General features: G+C 34.7%; 1 protein-coding gene across 8 annotated transcripts in view; it reads right to left on the bottom strand.

Annotated features, from left to right (window-relative positions):
* Nexn (nexilin F-actin binding protein) overlaps nucleotides 1-17,482 on the bottom strand; it is a 44,411-nt gene that overhangs the window by 2,729 nt on the left and 24,200 nt on the right. For 7 of the 8 annotated variants that reach the window (XM_058578946.1, XM_046443195.2, XM_046443191.2 and 4 more), the window contains 6 exons: nucleotides 14,839-14,880; nucleotides 13,483-13,680; nucleotides 13,223-13,399; nucleotides 9,856-10,044; nucleotides 5,448-5,645; nucleotides 2,490-2,711 (listed from right to left, as the gene is read on the bottom strand). In XM_058578946.1, the coding sequence (XP_058434929.1) occupies nucleotides 2,490-2,711; nucleotides 5,448-5,645; nucleotides 9,856-10,044; nucleotides 13,223-13,399; nucleotides 13,483-13,680; nucleotides 14,839-14,880 (1,026 nt within the window). The remainder of the gene's footprint in view (nucleotides 1-2,489; nucleotides 2,712-5,447; nucleotides 5,646-9,855; nucleotides 10,045-13,222; nucleotides 13,400-13,482; nucleotides 13,681-14,838; nucleotides 14,881-17,482) is intronic. The other variant, XM_046443192.2, reaches the window with a different exon arrangement.

Raw genomic sequence — 17,482 nt, 5'->3', positions numbered from 1 at the left:
TGAGACTTTGAAAGATGTTGAACATTTTCTAAAAGAAACTAGTCAAATGATCAGATTTGGAAAAGGGATTGCTATAACAAGGGTCCTCGCTTTTAATTGCACTCTACCAAAATTATGCTAGTAGATTTTTAAAGGCTACCGCAATGATCTTTGATTCAGAAAAGTATGATTGGAGGGACTTCCATGTCCTTTGCAGGAAACACCATTCAGAACATCCTGATGTATTGAATTCCATCCTGTCCTAATCTCACATTGAAGATCCAATAATAGCAATAAAACAAAAAGTCACCTACATTATCTTGCCTGCATATTTTGTAGGGATAGACAGGATTGCTCAGGTTTTATTCTTGCTAGCAACTCAAAGGAAGCAAGTACATGTTGATTTGACTTTATCTTCTGTGATAGATTAACTTCATACTGTTATTTTCAAATGGCTTTAATCTACTCCCTTCAGCAAAGTTAACAGTACATTAGACCTTCCCATTTACCTAAGTTTAGGACCAGTTTTTCAGACTGCCTTTACCTTATTTGAAACAATTTATTCATCTTGCCTCATCAGAATTGATTTCTCTAGCAATGTCTGGTTTTATTGGTAATCAGTGTAATATTAGGCTCCTCAGCAACCACCTTCCCTAAAAGCAATAGTTTTGTTACAAGTTTGATCTACTTTTCTCCCCTGGACTAAACTTAATGCCTTTGTACATATTTTCCAGTTCATCCATCATGATCTCAGAATTCTTTCATAAACAGTCTTTTACTGTCCTAAAAATTTGTTTATTAACATTTCCCAGAAAATAGTTGATGTAAGTTTAAAAAGGCGTTTACACTACCCATAATCTGCTTTTACAGGTTTGTAACCTGTCACCCATTATTCTATGAACCTTGCATTATAGCCCTATTTTCCATTCCCCAAATTTTATTTATAGCCTCTGTTGAGTCATTGTTTCCTCAATCTGGAGTGTCCTTACCTGCAACTTTTATGCAACCTTTACATTCGGTGTGAATGTTTGCTCAGCGCTGTTAAGCCTCTCCTAGACATCAATCCTTCCAATTTGATCCCATAACACTAAATATAAAACCTATTAAAGCACAGTCACATCTCATTTGGCTTGCACACTTTCCCTAAAACAACTCAGGGTCCCACATTAGGAGTGGTGGTTACAAATTTATTTCCCTTACCCCTACTTCATTAACCTCAAGCTTTTATTTACCAGCATTCAGTAATTGTTTGCCATCTTCACCTCTGTCTCTAAGTGATACGTGAAAAGAAATGACAAGTTTAGTCGCTAAGGTAGTACCAGTGTCTACAGCAGATCCTGAAACATCGGACACTCATTTTTAATGCCTATATCCAAGCCCACCTTTAATTTCAACATTATGTAACTAAAAGAATGTCTGGTGTTAACTCCATGTTTTAAAAATCCCTTTAGGTGGCTTTGAATCACATCCCCAACCCTTATTTTTTGAGTTTTGCTAAATTGTCTTCCCTAAGTTGTTGAGGCTGGCTTTGAACTTAGGATCCTCCTGCCTCAGCCATCTCCTGCTTGGCCATCATGCCCAGCTCACATGACATCTACATGGGCCAGGTACAGTGATGCACACCTGTAATCCCAGCAATCCAAGGCTGAGGCAGAAGGATTACAAGTTTGAGACCACACTCAACAATTTTGGCAAGACACTGAAAATAATAGAGTTGAGAATGTAGCTTAGTGTATAGCACCCCTGGGCTCAATCCCCAGTTTAAGAAAAAATACATGTTCATCTCACCTGTGCTTGCATCTTCATTGTCTTCATTCTATGCTTGCCTTGATAATTGTTATAGTTTCAGTAATTAACACATAATTTCATTCCATCCTTAAGTCTCTTCTAAAGACCCAACTTCTCATACCTGTTTGCTACTTGAATATTTGAAAATGTATTTTTAGGCATATATTTTAAATATTATAGAATTCTGGCAGGAAAAAAATCTAGATTCTATTTTAATGCACACTTATGGAAGAGGCTGAAATAGGAAGGGACATTACAGGTCAATGATTGACTCCTTATTTTATGTATGAAGATACCTCGATTTCATGTCCTCAGAATTCTAATTAAGGCTCTTCCATTGAATTATGCTGTGATTTTGGTCATATCATATGGCTTTATAGCTTCATCTATAAAACATGAATGTTAATATGAATAATCTCTGGGGTTTAACTTGAATAAACTGGGTTATACTAATTGAATTAAAACACACCAATATTTTTTAACCACTTTTGCTTAGATTAAACCAGTTGATCTCTATAGGTTTAACACTGAGAAAGGCCATTCTGAAACAATGCTAGATCTTAATGTGCTTTTGCTATTTTGTTTCCAGATTATTATATATGTCAGTGGTTAGTTGTAAGTCCTTTTTTTTTAAGTACTAAAACTTATTTCAGAGGCAGTGTTATATCTGTTAAATTCATTATCATTATTGTACCATAACTGTTAAATATAAAAGTATATACCTCGTGGAAGTTTTCTGCTTCTCGCTCTTTAATTTCAAGGTCAATTGCTCTCCTCCTTGCTCGTTCTTCTTCTATTTTTTTCTGTATTTCTTTTTCAGACAACTGCCCAATTTTTTCAAACTTGCTTTTTAGGTTTTTAGCTTGAATAGAACCACTTCTTTTTAATTTGATTAATTCTTCATATTCTCTGCTCATTCCAAAGGTTTCATTTTCTTCTTCTTCCTTCAGAAAAAATAAATTTTATATGTTGAATACCAGCAAATTATAGTTGTTCTCCCTCCTATCTGCAAGGATATGTACCAAGATGCCCAGGAGATACCTGAAGCCACAAATAGTACTGAATCCTATATGTATGGGGTTTTTTTCTTATTCATTCTTAGCAATTTCAGCAAACAAATCTTTTTCTTATTAAGTCAAAAACTTTTACTTTTTCACTTAAAGGAAGCTCTTTACAGCTTCTCTGGCATATCCAAATCATCACTACTCTTGTGTTTTGGACCCATTATTATGTAAGCAAGCACTGCTGTCATGTGATAGTCAATCTGATATTAGAGGAGACTACAAATCATATCACAAGGATTGCTGGACAATGGGATGATTCCTATTCCAGGCAGGATGGAGTGGGTCAGTGACAGATTACATTGCACTATATAGAATGTTGCAGAGTTTAAAACTTGTGAATTGCTTATTTCTGGAATTTAATGTTTTCAGATGATGACTGGCCAAAGAAAGGAAAACTTCAGACAAGATAGGGGACCTCTAGTTTGCATAATTTCTTATTTGAAATCAAAAATGAAACTTAAATTAGCTGTTTCTTCAACACAATGTCCAAATTTACTTAAAGTGGCACTATATATTTAGAAAACATTTTATTCCATGTAAAATATATTTGTCAGGGAATATAACTAAACGCCTCTAACATTCCACATTAACCTGCTAAAACTAACATATGCATGGCAAGATTAATTTTTACTAGGAATTATAAGAAGATTGTTTAGGGGAAGGCAAAAAATAGAACTGAAACAACATTGGGCTAGAAATCAGCTATGAATTTGGTTTAGGCTTTTTGCCTACTTGCTTACCCCACTGGGCATGATTTTCTTAAAAGTCCAGAGTGCCAGACTTGGTGGCACATGCCTATAATCCCAGTAACTCCAGAGGATGAGGCAGGAGGATCACAAATTTGAGACCAGCCTAAGCAATTTATAGTGAGACCCTGTCTAAAACAAAGGGCTGGGAATGTAGAACACTTGCCTAGCTTGTGCAAATCCTGGGACAATCCCATTCCCAACATTGCAAAAACAAATAACAAAACTCCTGGACATAGTAGGGTATAGTAATTTGATAGCATTAGAATGTCTGTCCATTAATTTTCCATGTATTAATAATAACTATAGCTCCATTAAATACTAAGTTCTCCTAGACTATTTTCAGCTTTCTTCATTAAATAATTGCTACTAAGTTTTGGGAGAAGTGAGAGAAAGGCTGAGGGAAAGAATTTCCTACATCATATTCATGGTATTTTAATCATAATTTCTATTTATATGGTATTTATATTCTCAGAGCTAGCTATATAATTTGCTGAGCCACAGCCAAAGCAGAGGAGTAAAGCTTCTCAAAACCTACTGCCCCAACCTGTGACAAACAGGCAACTTCCAGGAAACTACAACCTCTGTGTAGAGATTCAGTTCTTCGATCAGAAGTTGATAAGAGGATGCCACTAAGTCACCTGCCAATCATGCCATGGCATTGCCAATCAAAGACTGTGACAGTCAATGCTCACCTTACCCCTATTCAAACATGGCCTGACACATCCAGGGGCCCTCTCTTCTCTTGCCTTCTGCCACCTAAGCAACCTGACCCTCCCACACTGAGTATGACAGTAGCCAGGCACAGGGAAGGTTAGACAAACCTTGGGAAGGAGGCTTCTGAGAGCCCATTCCAGTGTGATAGGGAGACAGCAGGAAGCATGGGTAAGCCAAAGTGCCAATGCCCTAGCACACATTTCATTGTCCAATCAACACAAATTCAAAGATAAAAATTAAGATTTTTCAATATGGCAATCTTAGAGCATTGAATCATATGTAGTATTCGGAACATGGGATCCTGTGAGTACACAAGTTGCATCCCATAAAACTGGCCCTGTGTGTAATATATACATATATTTTTAAAATTAGGAGCTGTGGTACACACCAGTAATCCTAGTGGCTCAGGAGGGTGAGGCAGGAGGATCAAGAGTTCAAACCAGCCTCAGCAACAGTGAGGTGCTAAGCAACTCAGTGAATAAAATACAAAATAGGGCTGGGGATGTGGCTCAGTGGTTGAGTGCCCCTGCGTTCAATCCCTGGTACCCCACTAAAAAGACCATACTAACATATTTAACATCATCACAGTTACATTTTAGAATAATTTAGTAAAACAAAATGATTCAAATACATGCCAGTAGGGCTGGGGATGTATCTCAAAGAGAATGTTTTGTATGAGCTCCTCAATTCAATGCCCAGCATCAAAAAATAAAAATACACTTAGTGAAACTGATGGCCCTAATAGTATCCACGGTCCTGTAGTTTTTCTATTAAATTTATTAGTATGCTATTTGTTTCAAGGAAAAATAATATAAAATAATATATTAAATATAGTACTTTAGAACAACAGTTCACAATCATGGTGTACCCAGATAATTTTGAGCTATGTAGGAAAATTTTTTACTTAAGGAACTATAGTGCTTCTCTTCATCACTGTATCATATAGATAGATATAGATATACATTTAAACTAGCAAGGAGGGAGTTACAGCAGACCAAAAGTACATATAACTGCTGAAGCCTGTACCACATATATGCCCCATAGAAGTTTGTTGAGTATCCTTTATGTGAATAATATAAGGTTACTTCCTATAAGGTAATATAAGTAATATACCTAAGTATAAATAGTATATAGATGTTTCTTAAAACCTTACCTCTCCCATTTCTTGCCTTAGTTGTTCAAATTCCTGTTTCTCCATTTCTAGTTTATGCTTCCGTTCCTCCTCTGTTCGCCGTTTTTCTTCTTCCATTTTTTGTTTTAATAATTCCTCAAAATTTATTTCCAGTTTTCCCGGTATAAGAGATTCTTGAGAGAATGTTTTATATATTTCTGAGGAGTCATCATCTACTACCTATTTGAAATAATTCCTTTATTAAGTTTGCCAGAATTATATAGGCTAAAAAGGGAATATTTCTTGTAGAAATTGGGATTACTTGAATAGAAAGGTTTCACATTGAACTTGGAAAAAAAAACAAAAAAAGGAGATTGGGGCTGGGGTTGTAGCACTTGCCTAGCGCACAGAAATAAATAAAATAAAGGTAGTGTGTCCATCTACAACAACAACAAGAAGAAAAAAAAAAAAACAGGAGATCATAAATTCTCTTCAAAAAAGTTTAACACAATAAACAAGGGAGAAATATTTAGAAAATTAAAGACAGGTATTTTGTGGTTATGAAGAAACTAAACTGATAACCTTCTATTCTCCCTTCCAGTGAACACAGTAATTTTCCTTTATTTATACTATGAGAAATTTGGATTTGATATTAATAATATGACACCTTTAAAAATAGTTATTTTTTAGTTGTAGGTGGACACTATCTTTATTTCATTTTTATGTGGTTCAACCATTGCCTCATGTATGCTAGGTGAAAAGCATCCATGGCTTCAGTCCCCAGTACTAGAATGAATCAAATAGAAAATTTCAGTTATAGTCTTCTCTGAGTGAATTAGTTAACCAACCCATCATGAGCTCCTCATAATCAGGGGAGAAAACTCTTAATGCTATAATTTTATTGTATTGATTTATTTACTGCCAGGTTAACTTTAAAGAAATAATAATAGTTAATACTTAGAGATGCCAGTTAGGCACTTTACATGTGATGACTTATTTATTTAACACTGCAGCCTTATAAAAGCTATTATTAATATCTTCATTTTACAAATGAAGAAACGGAGGCACTGAAAAGTAACTTGTGCAAAGTTACAATAAATACAAAGTGATAAAGCTGGAATTCAAACTTCAAAAATTTCTAATAAGATTATAAATAACTTACACTACCCTTTTTGTAATTTCATGAATTTACCTGGATAATTAATTAAATTAGTAGTTTAAATAAATACCTGCCATTTGGCTGTGACCTTGGGCAAGAACCTATCCTCTCTGAGTTTCATTATCTGCGATAACTTTCATATAGGTGTCATGAGGACTAAATAAAGTTTGGAAACAGCTGTGAATCTAACTAACATCATGGTAGTTTTATTCTTACATTATCATTCCCTATATAAGGCAATTCTAAATTGCAAATAGAAAGTTTGCTTTTGTTAACTTGGAATATATTTTACCATGAAAAAGAATTATCTAAGTGTGTTTTTCTGTCACCTGATGGCATATACATACACCACTGATCTGAACTCTGTCTCTGTGATTGAAATAGTCACAGGACGTATAACTAATTAGAACAAATTTTAAAAAAAATAGAAGGGAGACCAGTAGAAGAAGGGAATTGGGGAGGGAGGAGAAGGAAAGGAGAGGTACTGGAAAATGAGATTTATCAAATCATACTGTTTTATTATGTGCTTGTATGCATTTATTATAACAAATCCCACTGTTATGTACAATTATAATGCACCAATAAAAATAGACATAAGAGAATGAGAGAGGCTCATTTATTTGATCTAAATTTTATCAAGGCTTTACACCCAAACTTTACCACAGAACTAATCCAACTCTCAAACAATGTTTAAATGGTTTCAAAAATCCAAATATTGCCCCCAATTTTTTATTTAATGTATGAACGAACTGAATCATAGCATGCAATTACAATATTTGATCCTGAATAAGAAACACTAATGAAGAAATTTGTCTCTCAATTCAAAAATGTCTCTAGGAAACTTTGTTTTGGTTTCATGCCGTTTTTCCTTCCCTGAACTTTTTCTATTAGTAAATCATGGTTAAAAGACAGTTTAGGCCTAAAAAAAACACCTCCTTGACTAGGTCTACTGATCTTCATACTTCACTACTACATCTCAACCTGCTTATTATCCAAAAATTAAGTGCTTTTACCATGTGTATTCTCTATGTAGAAACCATTTATTAATTAGGGATTATCTGATGCACACAAGATCATTTCAATATCACTGATATTTAAAACATTTATTGGGTCAGGCACAGTAATACATGCTTATAATCCCAGCAGTTTGGGAGGTTGAGGCAGGAGGATTGTGAATTCAAGGCCAGCCTCAGCAATTTAGCAAGGCCTGAAGCCATTTAGTGAGACCTTGTCTCAAAATGCAGTTCAGTGGCAAAGTATCCCTGGGTTCAATCCACAGTACCAAAACAAACAAAACAAAACAAAAATCCGTTTATTGAAAGTCTGTTATGCTAGGCGCTGTGCCACATGTCTGATGGATAGTCTCATCCTCACTGAGAGATACAGCCATATATAATAATACGTATTAGTGCTATTTTAGGGGAGTATTAATTGCCATAGGAATACATAGAAAGGCTTCTTAAAGGCAATGGAAGGTTATAAATAGGAAATAGCAGAGCATAGGAAAAGGAGAAAGGGACATGTTTCAGACAGTATTTGTGAAAGCCTAGTGGTTCTCACTTGGAAGAAATGATTGAAATTTAGTATAACTAGAACAAAGATGGAAGATTAAGATAGATCAAGAAATGAAACTGGAGAGATATATAAGAATAAGATTATAAATAAATATATATTTATTTAAAGTTTTGGGATTTTTGCTTTGGGAAGTAGAAAAATTTTAAGCAAAAGTACCCAAGTACTACGATTGTACCCATGGGTGCTTTACTGTTGAACGAACTATAGCCCTTATTTTTGATTTAGTGACAGGGTCTCCCTAAATTGTGATCTTTTGATCCTTCTGCTTCAGCCTCCTGAGTAACTGGGATTACAAATCAGCACCAGCATGCTTGGCTTTTTTTTTTTTTTTTTTTAACAGAAAGATTATGCCATGGGCCTAGGGCTGGGGCTCAGTAGTAGCGCACTTGCCTGGCATGTGTGAGGCACTGGGTTCGATTCTCAGCACTACACATAAATAAACAAATAAATAAAGATCTATCAACAATTTTAAAAAATTAAAAAAAATAAAAAAGATCACTCCATGGATTAAGGGGTGTAACTCAGTGGTAGATCACTTGCCTAGGAGGCACAAGACCCTTCGTTCAGCCAGCACTGCAAAAGAAGAAGAGGGGGAGCAGGAGAAGGAGGACAACAAGGACAGGGAAGAGAAAAAAACTGCTCCTGGCATTATAGGAAAGATTGGATTAAAGGTAAGAAAGAAAGTAAACAAGGAATTGGTCCTAAGCAAGGAATAACAATAACCCAAATTATAGTAATTGCAAAGGGAAAGCTAACAGATTTTAGAGTAATTGAGAAGATAGAATAAATGAGACTTAGTGACTGACTGGATTTCAGGCATGAAAAGATATAAATGTTTTTAGTCTTTCAAGTTTCTGATTTGAGCATCTGGGTGGGTGATTACACCAAATGGACACCTAGACAAATATGCTTGAAACTCAACTGGAGAAAAAAAACCAAGTTATTACATCACTAAAGCCAACTAAAATATTTCAAGAAGGGGGTGTAGTCATGTGTCAAATTGTTTGAAAATAGTTTGTCATGTAACCATACAATTTTACAATTGAAAAATACCAATTTTGTGACAGTTAAGTTAGGTCACAATATCCCAAGTGATAGGTGAGCAATTTGGAAAAATTAAATAACTGATTAAAATGATTACAGTCATTTAATATATATTGGATAGGAGGAAAACTAAAATGAAAAAATGAATGAAGGAGGGATAGAGGTAGTATGGAAAAAGACAGGAGGAGGGAATGGAGAGAAAGGAGGAGGAAGGGTAGAGAGGAGACTCCCTGCTTCTTCCTTAGACACCCAGTTCTGGAAAACGTAACTTCCCATAGAAGGAAGGTACTTTTCAGTCCTTTATACCAGGCATGGTAATTAAGCAGAACCTTCTCAAAAGTAAATTCAAGTAAATAACTTCAATTGACTGATATTATTTCACGAAAGACTTTAAAACCTATTTGCCAGGACTGGGGTTGTAGCTCAGTGGTAGAGCTCTTGCCTAACATATGTGAGGCAGTGGGTTTGAGTTTCAGCACCACATATAAATAAGTAAAATAAAGGCCCATTGACAACTAAAGAAAAAAAAAAAACCCATATTTGCCATTTCTACTCTTGGCACCAGTTCCAGAAAAAAAAAAAACAGGATACTCCCCAAAGTCTGATGATTTCTGTTTAACATGCTCTAAAAGCTGAATGCTAATGGCATTTTCCAATTAGGTTCCGTCTTACCATGCTTCTTCGTGCTTCAGCAAATGCCTTCTTTTCTTCCTCTATTCTCCTTCGGGCTTCTTCTTCTGCTTTCCTTTTTTCATCTTCTCTCCTTTGCCTTTCCATTTCTTCAAAACTGAGTTTGAGTTTACCAGGACGGTATACTTGAAATTTTTTTTCTGTGTCTTGGTTTTCCTCATCTTCATTTACCTAAGCAAAGAAACGATTCATTACTAAGAATTAAGGTTCATTAAAAATAGCAATGAATTATCAATCAAAAAGCACAGAATTAGCTGTTTTGCACAGTAGTGTTTCTATGTCCTTAATGCACTTGATCAAAATCTCATTCCTTTTTAATGTCTTATATGATAAAATCTTCAATTTGGAGAAATTCCAAATAAAGATGTACTCAAGTTGAATAAAACTTCCCAATCAAATCAAGTCTTTTTAGGGGCTGGGGTTGTGGCTCAGTGGTAGAGTGCCCGCCTAGCATGCATGAGGAACAGGTTCGAGCCTCACCACCACATAAATATAAAGATAGTATGTCCACCTAAAACAACAACAAAAAAAAATCAAGTCTTTTAAATTTTTTTTTTTGTAGTTGTAGATGGACAGCATACCTGTATTTTATTTCTTTTTATGTGGTGCTCAGTGGCCAGTGCCTCACATGTGCTAGGCAAGTGCTCTGCCACTGAGCTAAAGCCCCAGCCTCTCAAATCAAATTTTTAAATAAATAAAATGGAATATTTTAAAATGTTTGAAAGGGTCACCCTGAATATTAACTCTCCCATTGCAAGCATACGATGTGTGTTTATGTACTTAAATTGAGGTGCAAATATAACTTAACAGAGTTTTTTTTTTTTTTTTAATGGGATTGAACTCAGGGGCACTTAACCACTGACCTACATACCCAGTCCTTTTATATTTTATTTTAAGATAGGATCTGGATAAGTTACTTTATTGCCTCAATACTTTTTTTAATATTTATTTTTAGTTTTAGGTGGACACAATATCTTCATTTTATTTTTATGTGGTGTTGAGGATCGAGCCCAGTTCCTCATGCATGCCAGGCAAGCACGCTACCACTTGAACCACATCCCCAGCCAAACCTCAATAATTTTTTGAGGCTGGCTTTGAACTTGCCATCCTCTAGCTTCTGCCTCCTGAGTTGCTGGGATTACAGGCAGGAACCACAGTGCCCAGTTTAAAGTACACATTTTGTAATTTTTATGGATTTTTTAAAATATAAACTATGGAACTTTTCCATATACTTGTCAGGTTAAAGATTATTATTTGGAACTATTTTATATAAAATTCAAGTTTCATGCCGGGTGTAGTGGCACACACCTGTAATCCCAGTGGCTCAGGAGGCTGAGGCAGGAGGATCACAAGTTCAAAGCCAGCCTCAGCCACAGCGAGACGCTAAGCAACTCAGTGAGACCCTGTCTCTAAATAAAATACAAAATAGGGCTGGGATGTGGCTCAGTGGCCGAGTGCCCCTGAGCTCAATCCCAAGTACCCCAAATAATAAAGAAAGAAAAAAAGAAGATTCAAGTTTCATGATTTTAATTTATTAATTTAATATTGTTATTTATTCAGTTAATTAGCCATTTCTATTTCTTTGTTAAGATGACTATCAATGATGTCTAAATTATGTAAGTATTATGTAACTAGAATTGCCCCCAAAGTAGAAACATTTTCAAATGTGTATGAAATAAAAATTTTTGCAATGTAATATTTAGATATCGTTAATAAAAGCTGATCAAGAAAGATGTGGTCAAAAAAAAAAAGAAAAAAGTTTGTGGTCACTTTAAAAATTACAGATGTTCCATTTTTAAATTCTTTTTGCGGGGTGAGTGTGGTTATCGAGGACTGAACTCCGGGGCACTCAACCACTGAGCCACATATGTCCCCAGCCCTCTTTTGTATTTTATTTAGAGACAGGGTCTCACTGAGTTGCTTGGTGCCTTGTTTTTGCTGAGGCTGGTTTTGAACTTGCGATCCTTCTGCCGCAGCCTCCTGTGCGGCTGGGAATACAGAGGTGCACCACTGTACCTGGCTTCCATTTTCAAATTCTTAAAATTAGATTTGAAATTTGTGTTTTTTTCTTATTTTAATTTTATTTTTACTGATAAATCTATTAATACCATAATAATAATAGTTAACATTTTAAAAACACCTAGTATATGCCAAATCCTATTTTAGGTGCTTTCTAGATATTAACTCATTTAATAATTTAAGAAGGAAGCACAGCTGGGCATAGTGACCCATGCCTGTGATCCACACGAGTTGGGAGGCTGAGGCAGGAGGATCACAAGTTTGAGCCCAACTTTAACAAACTTAGTGAAACCCTGTCTCAAAATAAAAAGGACTGGGAATATTGTTTGGTGGTAAAGCACCTTTATTCAATCCCTAGTCCAAGAAAAAAAAAAAGAAGCACTATCATTTTTGCCATTTTACCAATGAACATGGGTAAGACATGGAGAGTTTAATAACATGGCCATGTTTACAGAGTTATAAGCAGTTGAGATCTAAATCCAGGCAGTCTGGCTCCAAAATCCATGCTCTTAATCACTACATCATATACACACATGCTCAAACCCTACAAACTGCATATTCCTTAGTAAAATGTTATTTCAATAAGTCAAATATTTGAAAAGCTGGACTGAAACCAAAGGTACCTTTATAATTAGACCTGAAAATGTCCTACAACCAGGCCATTAATACATTGCAGGCTGAACCAACAGATAGAGAGAAATTAGGTTCATTGAGTATTTTGCACGTTTCTATATATGTGTATTGGATAAAATGCCACCAGGTGAAAACTTGAAAACAATACAGATGAATTTTATATATAGGATATGTATACAGTCTCAAAATCAGACACTGTTTTCTTTCTTTTTTTTTTTTTTTGTACCTGGGATTGAACTCAGGGGTACTTGATCACTGAGCCACAGCTCCATAAATTTGTATTATATTTAGAGACAGGGTCTCACTGAGTTGCTTAGTGCCTTACCAGTTGCTGAGGCTGGCTTTGAACTTGAGATCATCCTGCCTCAGCCTTCCAAACCACTGGGATTACAGGCATGTGCCACCGGGCCCAGCAGTGTTTTCTTTTTGGGGGGATTGAATACAGGAGTGTTTTCCCACTGAGCTATATCCCCAACTCCTTTTATTTTGAGGCAGGGTCTTGCTAAATTGCTGAGGCTGGCTTCAAACTAGTGATCCTCCTGTCTCAGCTTCCCAAGTTGCTGGAATTACAGGAATGTACCATTGCATCCAGCCATGTCCTTTGATATAGAAAATCTTGAATTTGTGGTAATGAACCTAATCTAAAGCTAGTTAGTTTCTCTAATACTAAACATAAGGTTTAAGTATATATATTTACCATTTGCCGCCTTGCTTCTTCAAAAGCACGCTTCTCCTCTTCTAAACGTTGTCTTGCTTCCTCTTCAGCTTGCTTTTTTCTGGTTTCTTGTCGTTGACGCTCCAATTCTTCAAAAGTTAGCTTCAATTTTCCAGGAAAAAGTGATTCTTTTTTTGCCTCACTTTCCATTTCATCATCCTATGAAAACACACCTTTTAGTTACAAAATGGAATGCTGCCAACTTAACTATTTTGATATGTTCCTTAAAATAATAAAATTACCATGAGTAATGAAAGACATTTTGCTTCCTTGAGAGATCGTTGTTGTTCTTCATGTCTTATTCTTTTATCTTCTTCACACTTAATCCTTTCTTTCTCCTCCTCTTCTTTTTCTAGATCCTCAAAATTCTTTTTTATTTTTCCAGCTGTTTTGTATGATTTGACAGGTACCACTGTTATAAGTAGTGAATCGTCTCCTTCCTATTTTATAAGATAGATAATTAGCATAAAACTTCATAATAAAAATTCAGGGTTTTGGGGACTTTACCTCCATCATTGGTGAATTTCATTACATTGCCATCAGTGTTACTATAAAGAACAAAAAATTATTTTTACTAGTTACTATTAAATATGTTTCTCAATATTCACTGTGCATTGTGAGTTAATCTTATTGAAATCCATTGCTGACAAGGTTGAGAAGCATTCTATTTCCTAGAAGACAGAGTTAAATAGGTAATCAGATAAAACTGTAGTGACACTGCCTGAATTTAGCTCTCCATGCACTAATCCCACAAAAAGGTAATGAACATGTGAGTGCACTTTAAATCAATTTGATGGTGTATAGATTCAGTCTAAACACACACAAAATTATATAATTTTTCCTCACCATGCAAGTTTTTAAAATACTTAATATAATTAGTATTTAATGAGGAAAAAAAACCCTACAAGATATACAAGTGATTTATTAAGTGTTTTTAATATACTTTAGTATTTAATCCTATTAAAATTTTTTTGAAATTGATTTTAATTAGTTCCACTATATAATCTATTATCCCCTCTTTTTAGAAAAATAGAGAAGAGTTATAAAATATAACGCACATCCCTAAAGTAAAATTTTTCCAATTCATGTGGCTGTGGTTGTAGGCACACCATCAGATTGTTTGATTGATTTTTAACTTTCTTTGTTAGATAAAAAGGAATTATTAAAATTTTTGTGCTTGTTGATACATGGTAATACACACTGCACTCTGTACTCGCATATGAAAACTGAAACACAAACTATCAGGAACTCTGAGGAAAGAAGACAAATAATTAAAAGAAAACTACCTTTTACAGTGTTAGATTTCAACAATCTCAACTGTTAGTAGCGGTTCAAGAAATATATAGTCTTGGCAGAGTATCCAATACTGAAACTGAGATTTGTCCTTCTAACTATGAGAGCAAAAACATACTTTTCTTAAAAACACTAGAGTGTTTGAAAGTGCAAAAGTATGAACTTGCTTTCATAAAACATCCTTCTTTTGTGTTTATAATAAAGAGTTAAATACAAAGTCCTTTTCATATTTTCTTAGATTACAAGAAAATTTGTGAATAAGATAATTGAAGTTGAATGTTTCATTAAAGGAAATGTCTGTTTACCTCTGATGTTGTTTCAGTTCCCGTATTGTTTATGTCCTCAATCTATATTGAATGAGAATTTCATATCATTACATTACATTGGATTTCTGCTTGTTTCCTTTAAATATAAAACTGAAAAGTAATTTAATTGTGGTTTATGGTAATTTTTCAAATTTATAACTTTTGAAATATTTTTTATATTGCTCCAAATTAGCCAAATGTCCTTTCAAATGGAGATTAAACCTTATACTGGCTTTTGCATTTTGAAATTTATATAAATATCAAGGAACAGCATATTAAGAAAAAATTAAGTTAAGCCTACCTTTGTAAATCTGGAAATTGAATAATGGACCAAACTCTTTTGACCTGGCTTTGAGTTTACAACCAGCAGTTATCAATTTAATTAACAATTTAAACTGACATACACAGAAAAACTACTCCATTCTCTGTTCCTGCCCCGGCAAAAGGAAAAAAACCTATCATTAGCAATCAAATAATTGTCATGATTATATTATACAACATAAACAAATGGCAAAAACACAACTGTCACAACAATAAAGTATGGTAAAACCATGTAGGCTAGTTTAGAAGGGAAAGCAATTCTGGCCATCGCATTTTCTATATATTTTGACCAGATCTAAGTAGGAAATGCCTTCATTTAAAAAGTAGGAGCTCACTGAGCCTGATGGTGCACACCTATAATCCCAGCAACTCAAGAGGCTGAGAGAGGAGGGTGCAAGTTTGATGCTAGCCTCAGCAATTTAGCAAGACCCTGTCTCAAAAAAATAAAAAGTGCTGAAGACGTAGCTCAGGGGCAAAGCACCCATGAGTCAATTCCTAGTACTACAAACACACACATACACACACACACACACACACACACACACACACGAGTGGAAGCTCAATTGACTATTACTCTTTTAAAAACATAATTAGATTAGTTTGAGGGGCAGACTAATGTACCTTGGCAAACTGAAAATTGAAAGGAGAAGGTTGATTTAAATAATGTAATGTTTGAGATCTCAGGAAAAGGAAATACAAGCAATAGGAAAATCAAAACCAATAGTAAAAATTCAAATTGTTTATTGTTTTAATTTTATTGTAAAACCAATGGGAGTGAGCGGGGGTTGTAAGCACTTGCCTATCAAGTGTGAAGCTCTGGGTTTGATCCTCTGCACCACATAAAAATAAATAAATAAGGGGCTGAGGTTGTAGCTCAGTGGTAGAGCACTTTCCTAGCATATATGAAGTACTGGGTTCGATTCTTAGCACCACATACAAATAAATGAAATAAAGGTTCATCAACAACTAGAAAAAAAAATCTTTAAAAATAAATAAATAAATAAAGGTATTGTGTCCATCTATACCTTAAAAAATATATTTTAAAAAAAAACAATGAAAATTTGACAGTGGTTGTTCCTCACGCAATTTAAGGGAATTTTTATTGTATTCTGGCTTATATTAGGAACTGGACAGGTGGACACATTAAATACCTGTTCTCTCACTTGACTTTCCTTTTCAATATTCTCTATCAAGGAATAAAGAGATTTTATTTGGATACCCAATTTCTTAAAAACTAAGTTACTAAATTATTCTGAACAAATGGTTCATTTTTTTTTTTTTTTATGGTGCTGGAGATGGAGCCCAGGGCCTATTGCATGTGAGGCAAGCACTCTACCAATGGAACTATATCTCCAGCACCCAAATGGTTCATTTCTTGAAAGTCTGTTTTTATACTTTAATAATTGAAATGGGTTATTCAGAATAATCTTACACACTACAAAAATATTTTGTTCAGAATAATTTGCTTGTTACAGAATTACTTGTTACACTGATGTCCTAAGTAAGAGTGAACATTTTATTGAATGTTTGTTATATTAAGAAAAAATATTTTTCCGTATTTTACTGGTGCATTATAGTTTACATACTGATGGGATTTATTGTTAAATATTTGTACATGCACACAATATAACAATATAATTGGACTAATATCACTCCCCAAGACTGTCCCCCTACTTCCCTATCTCCCAACCCTTGGTCCCTTTCCTCTACTGATCTCCCTTTGATATTATGAGGTCCACCCCCATCTTTCTTTTCCTTCTTCCTTTCCAGCTTCCACATATGAGAGAAATATACTAAAAATATAAGAAAAGTTTTAATAAATCTATAATAAAATAATTAAAAAATAACTTGTCTTCAAAAGAATATTGATCATGTTAGTGAACATGATTAAAAAATCATGTTAATCTCTCAATAAAAAGATTCAGAAGAACGGGGCTGGGGATGTGGCTCAAGCTGTAGCATGCTTGCCTGGCATGCGTGCGGCCCGGGTTCGATCCCCGGCACCACATATAAACAAAGATGTTGTGTCCGCTGAGAACTAAAAAATAAATAAATATTAAAAAAAAAAAAGATTCAGAAGATATGGTAAGAAGCCAAATATTGAGATTATAGGAAAGAGAAATGCTAAATTTCTTTTTTTTTTTCTTTTGGTAGCTGTAAGTGGACAACATATCTTTATTTTATTTGTTTATTTTTATGTAGTGCTAAGGATCGAACCCAGTGCCTCACATATGCTAGGCAAGCACTCTGCTACAGAGCTACAGCCCCAGTCCCAAGAAATGCTAAATTTCTTAATCCCAAATTTGGTCTATTCTACAATCTT

Source organism: Marmota monax, unplaced genomic scaffold (assembly GCF_021218885.2).
Source record: "Marmota monax isolate L192 unplaced genomic scaffold, Marmota_monax_Labrador192_F-V1.1 WCK01_AAM20220418_F8-fsc00046, whole genome shotgun sequence".
Taxonomy (NCBI): domain Eukaryota; kingdom Metazoa; phylum Chordata; class Mammalia; order Rodentia; family Sciuridae; genus Marmota; species Marmota monax.
The sequence above is the reverse complement of the archived record's forward strand: the minus strand, read 5'-3'. Positions and strand labels throughout refer to the sequence as shown.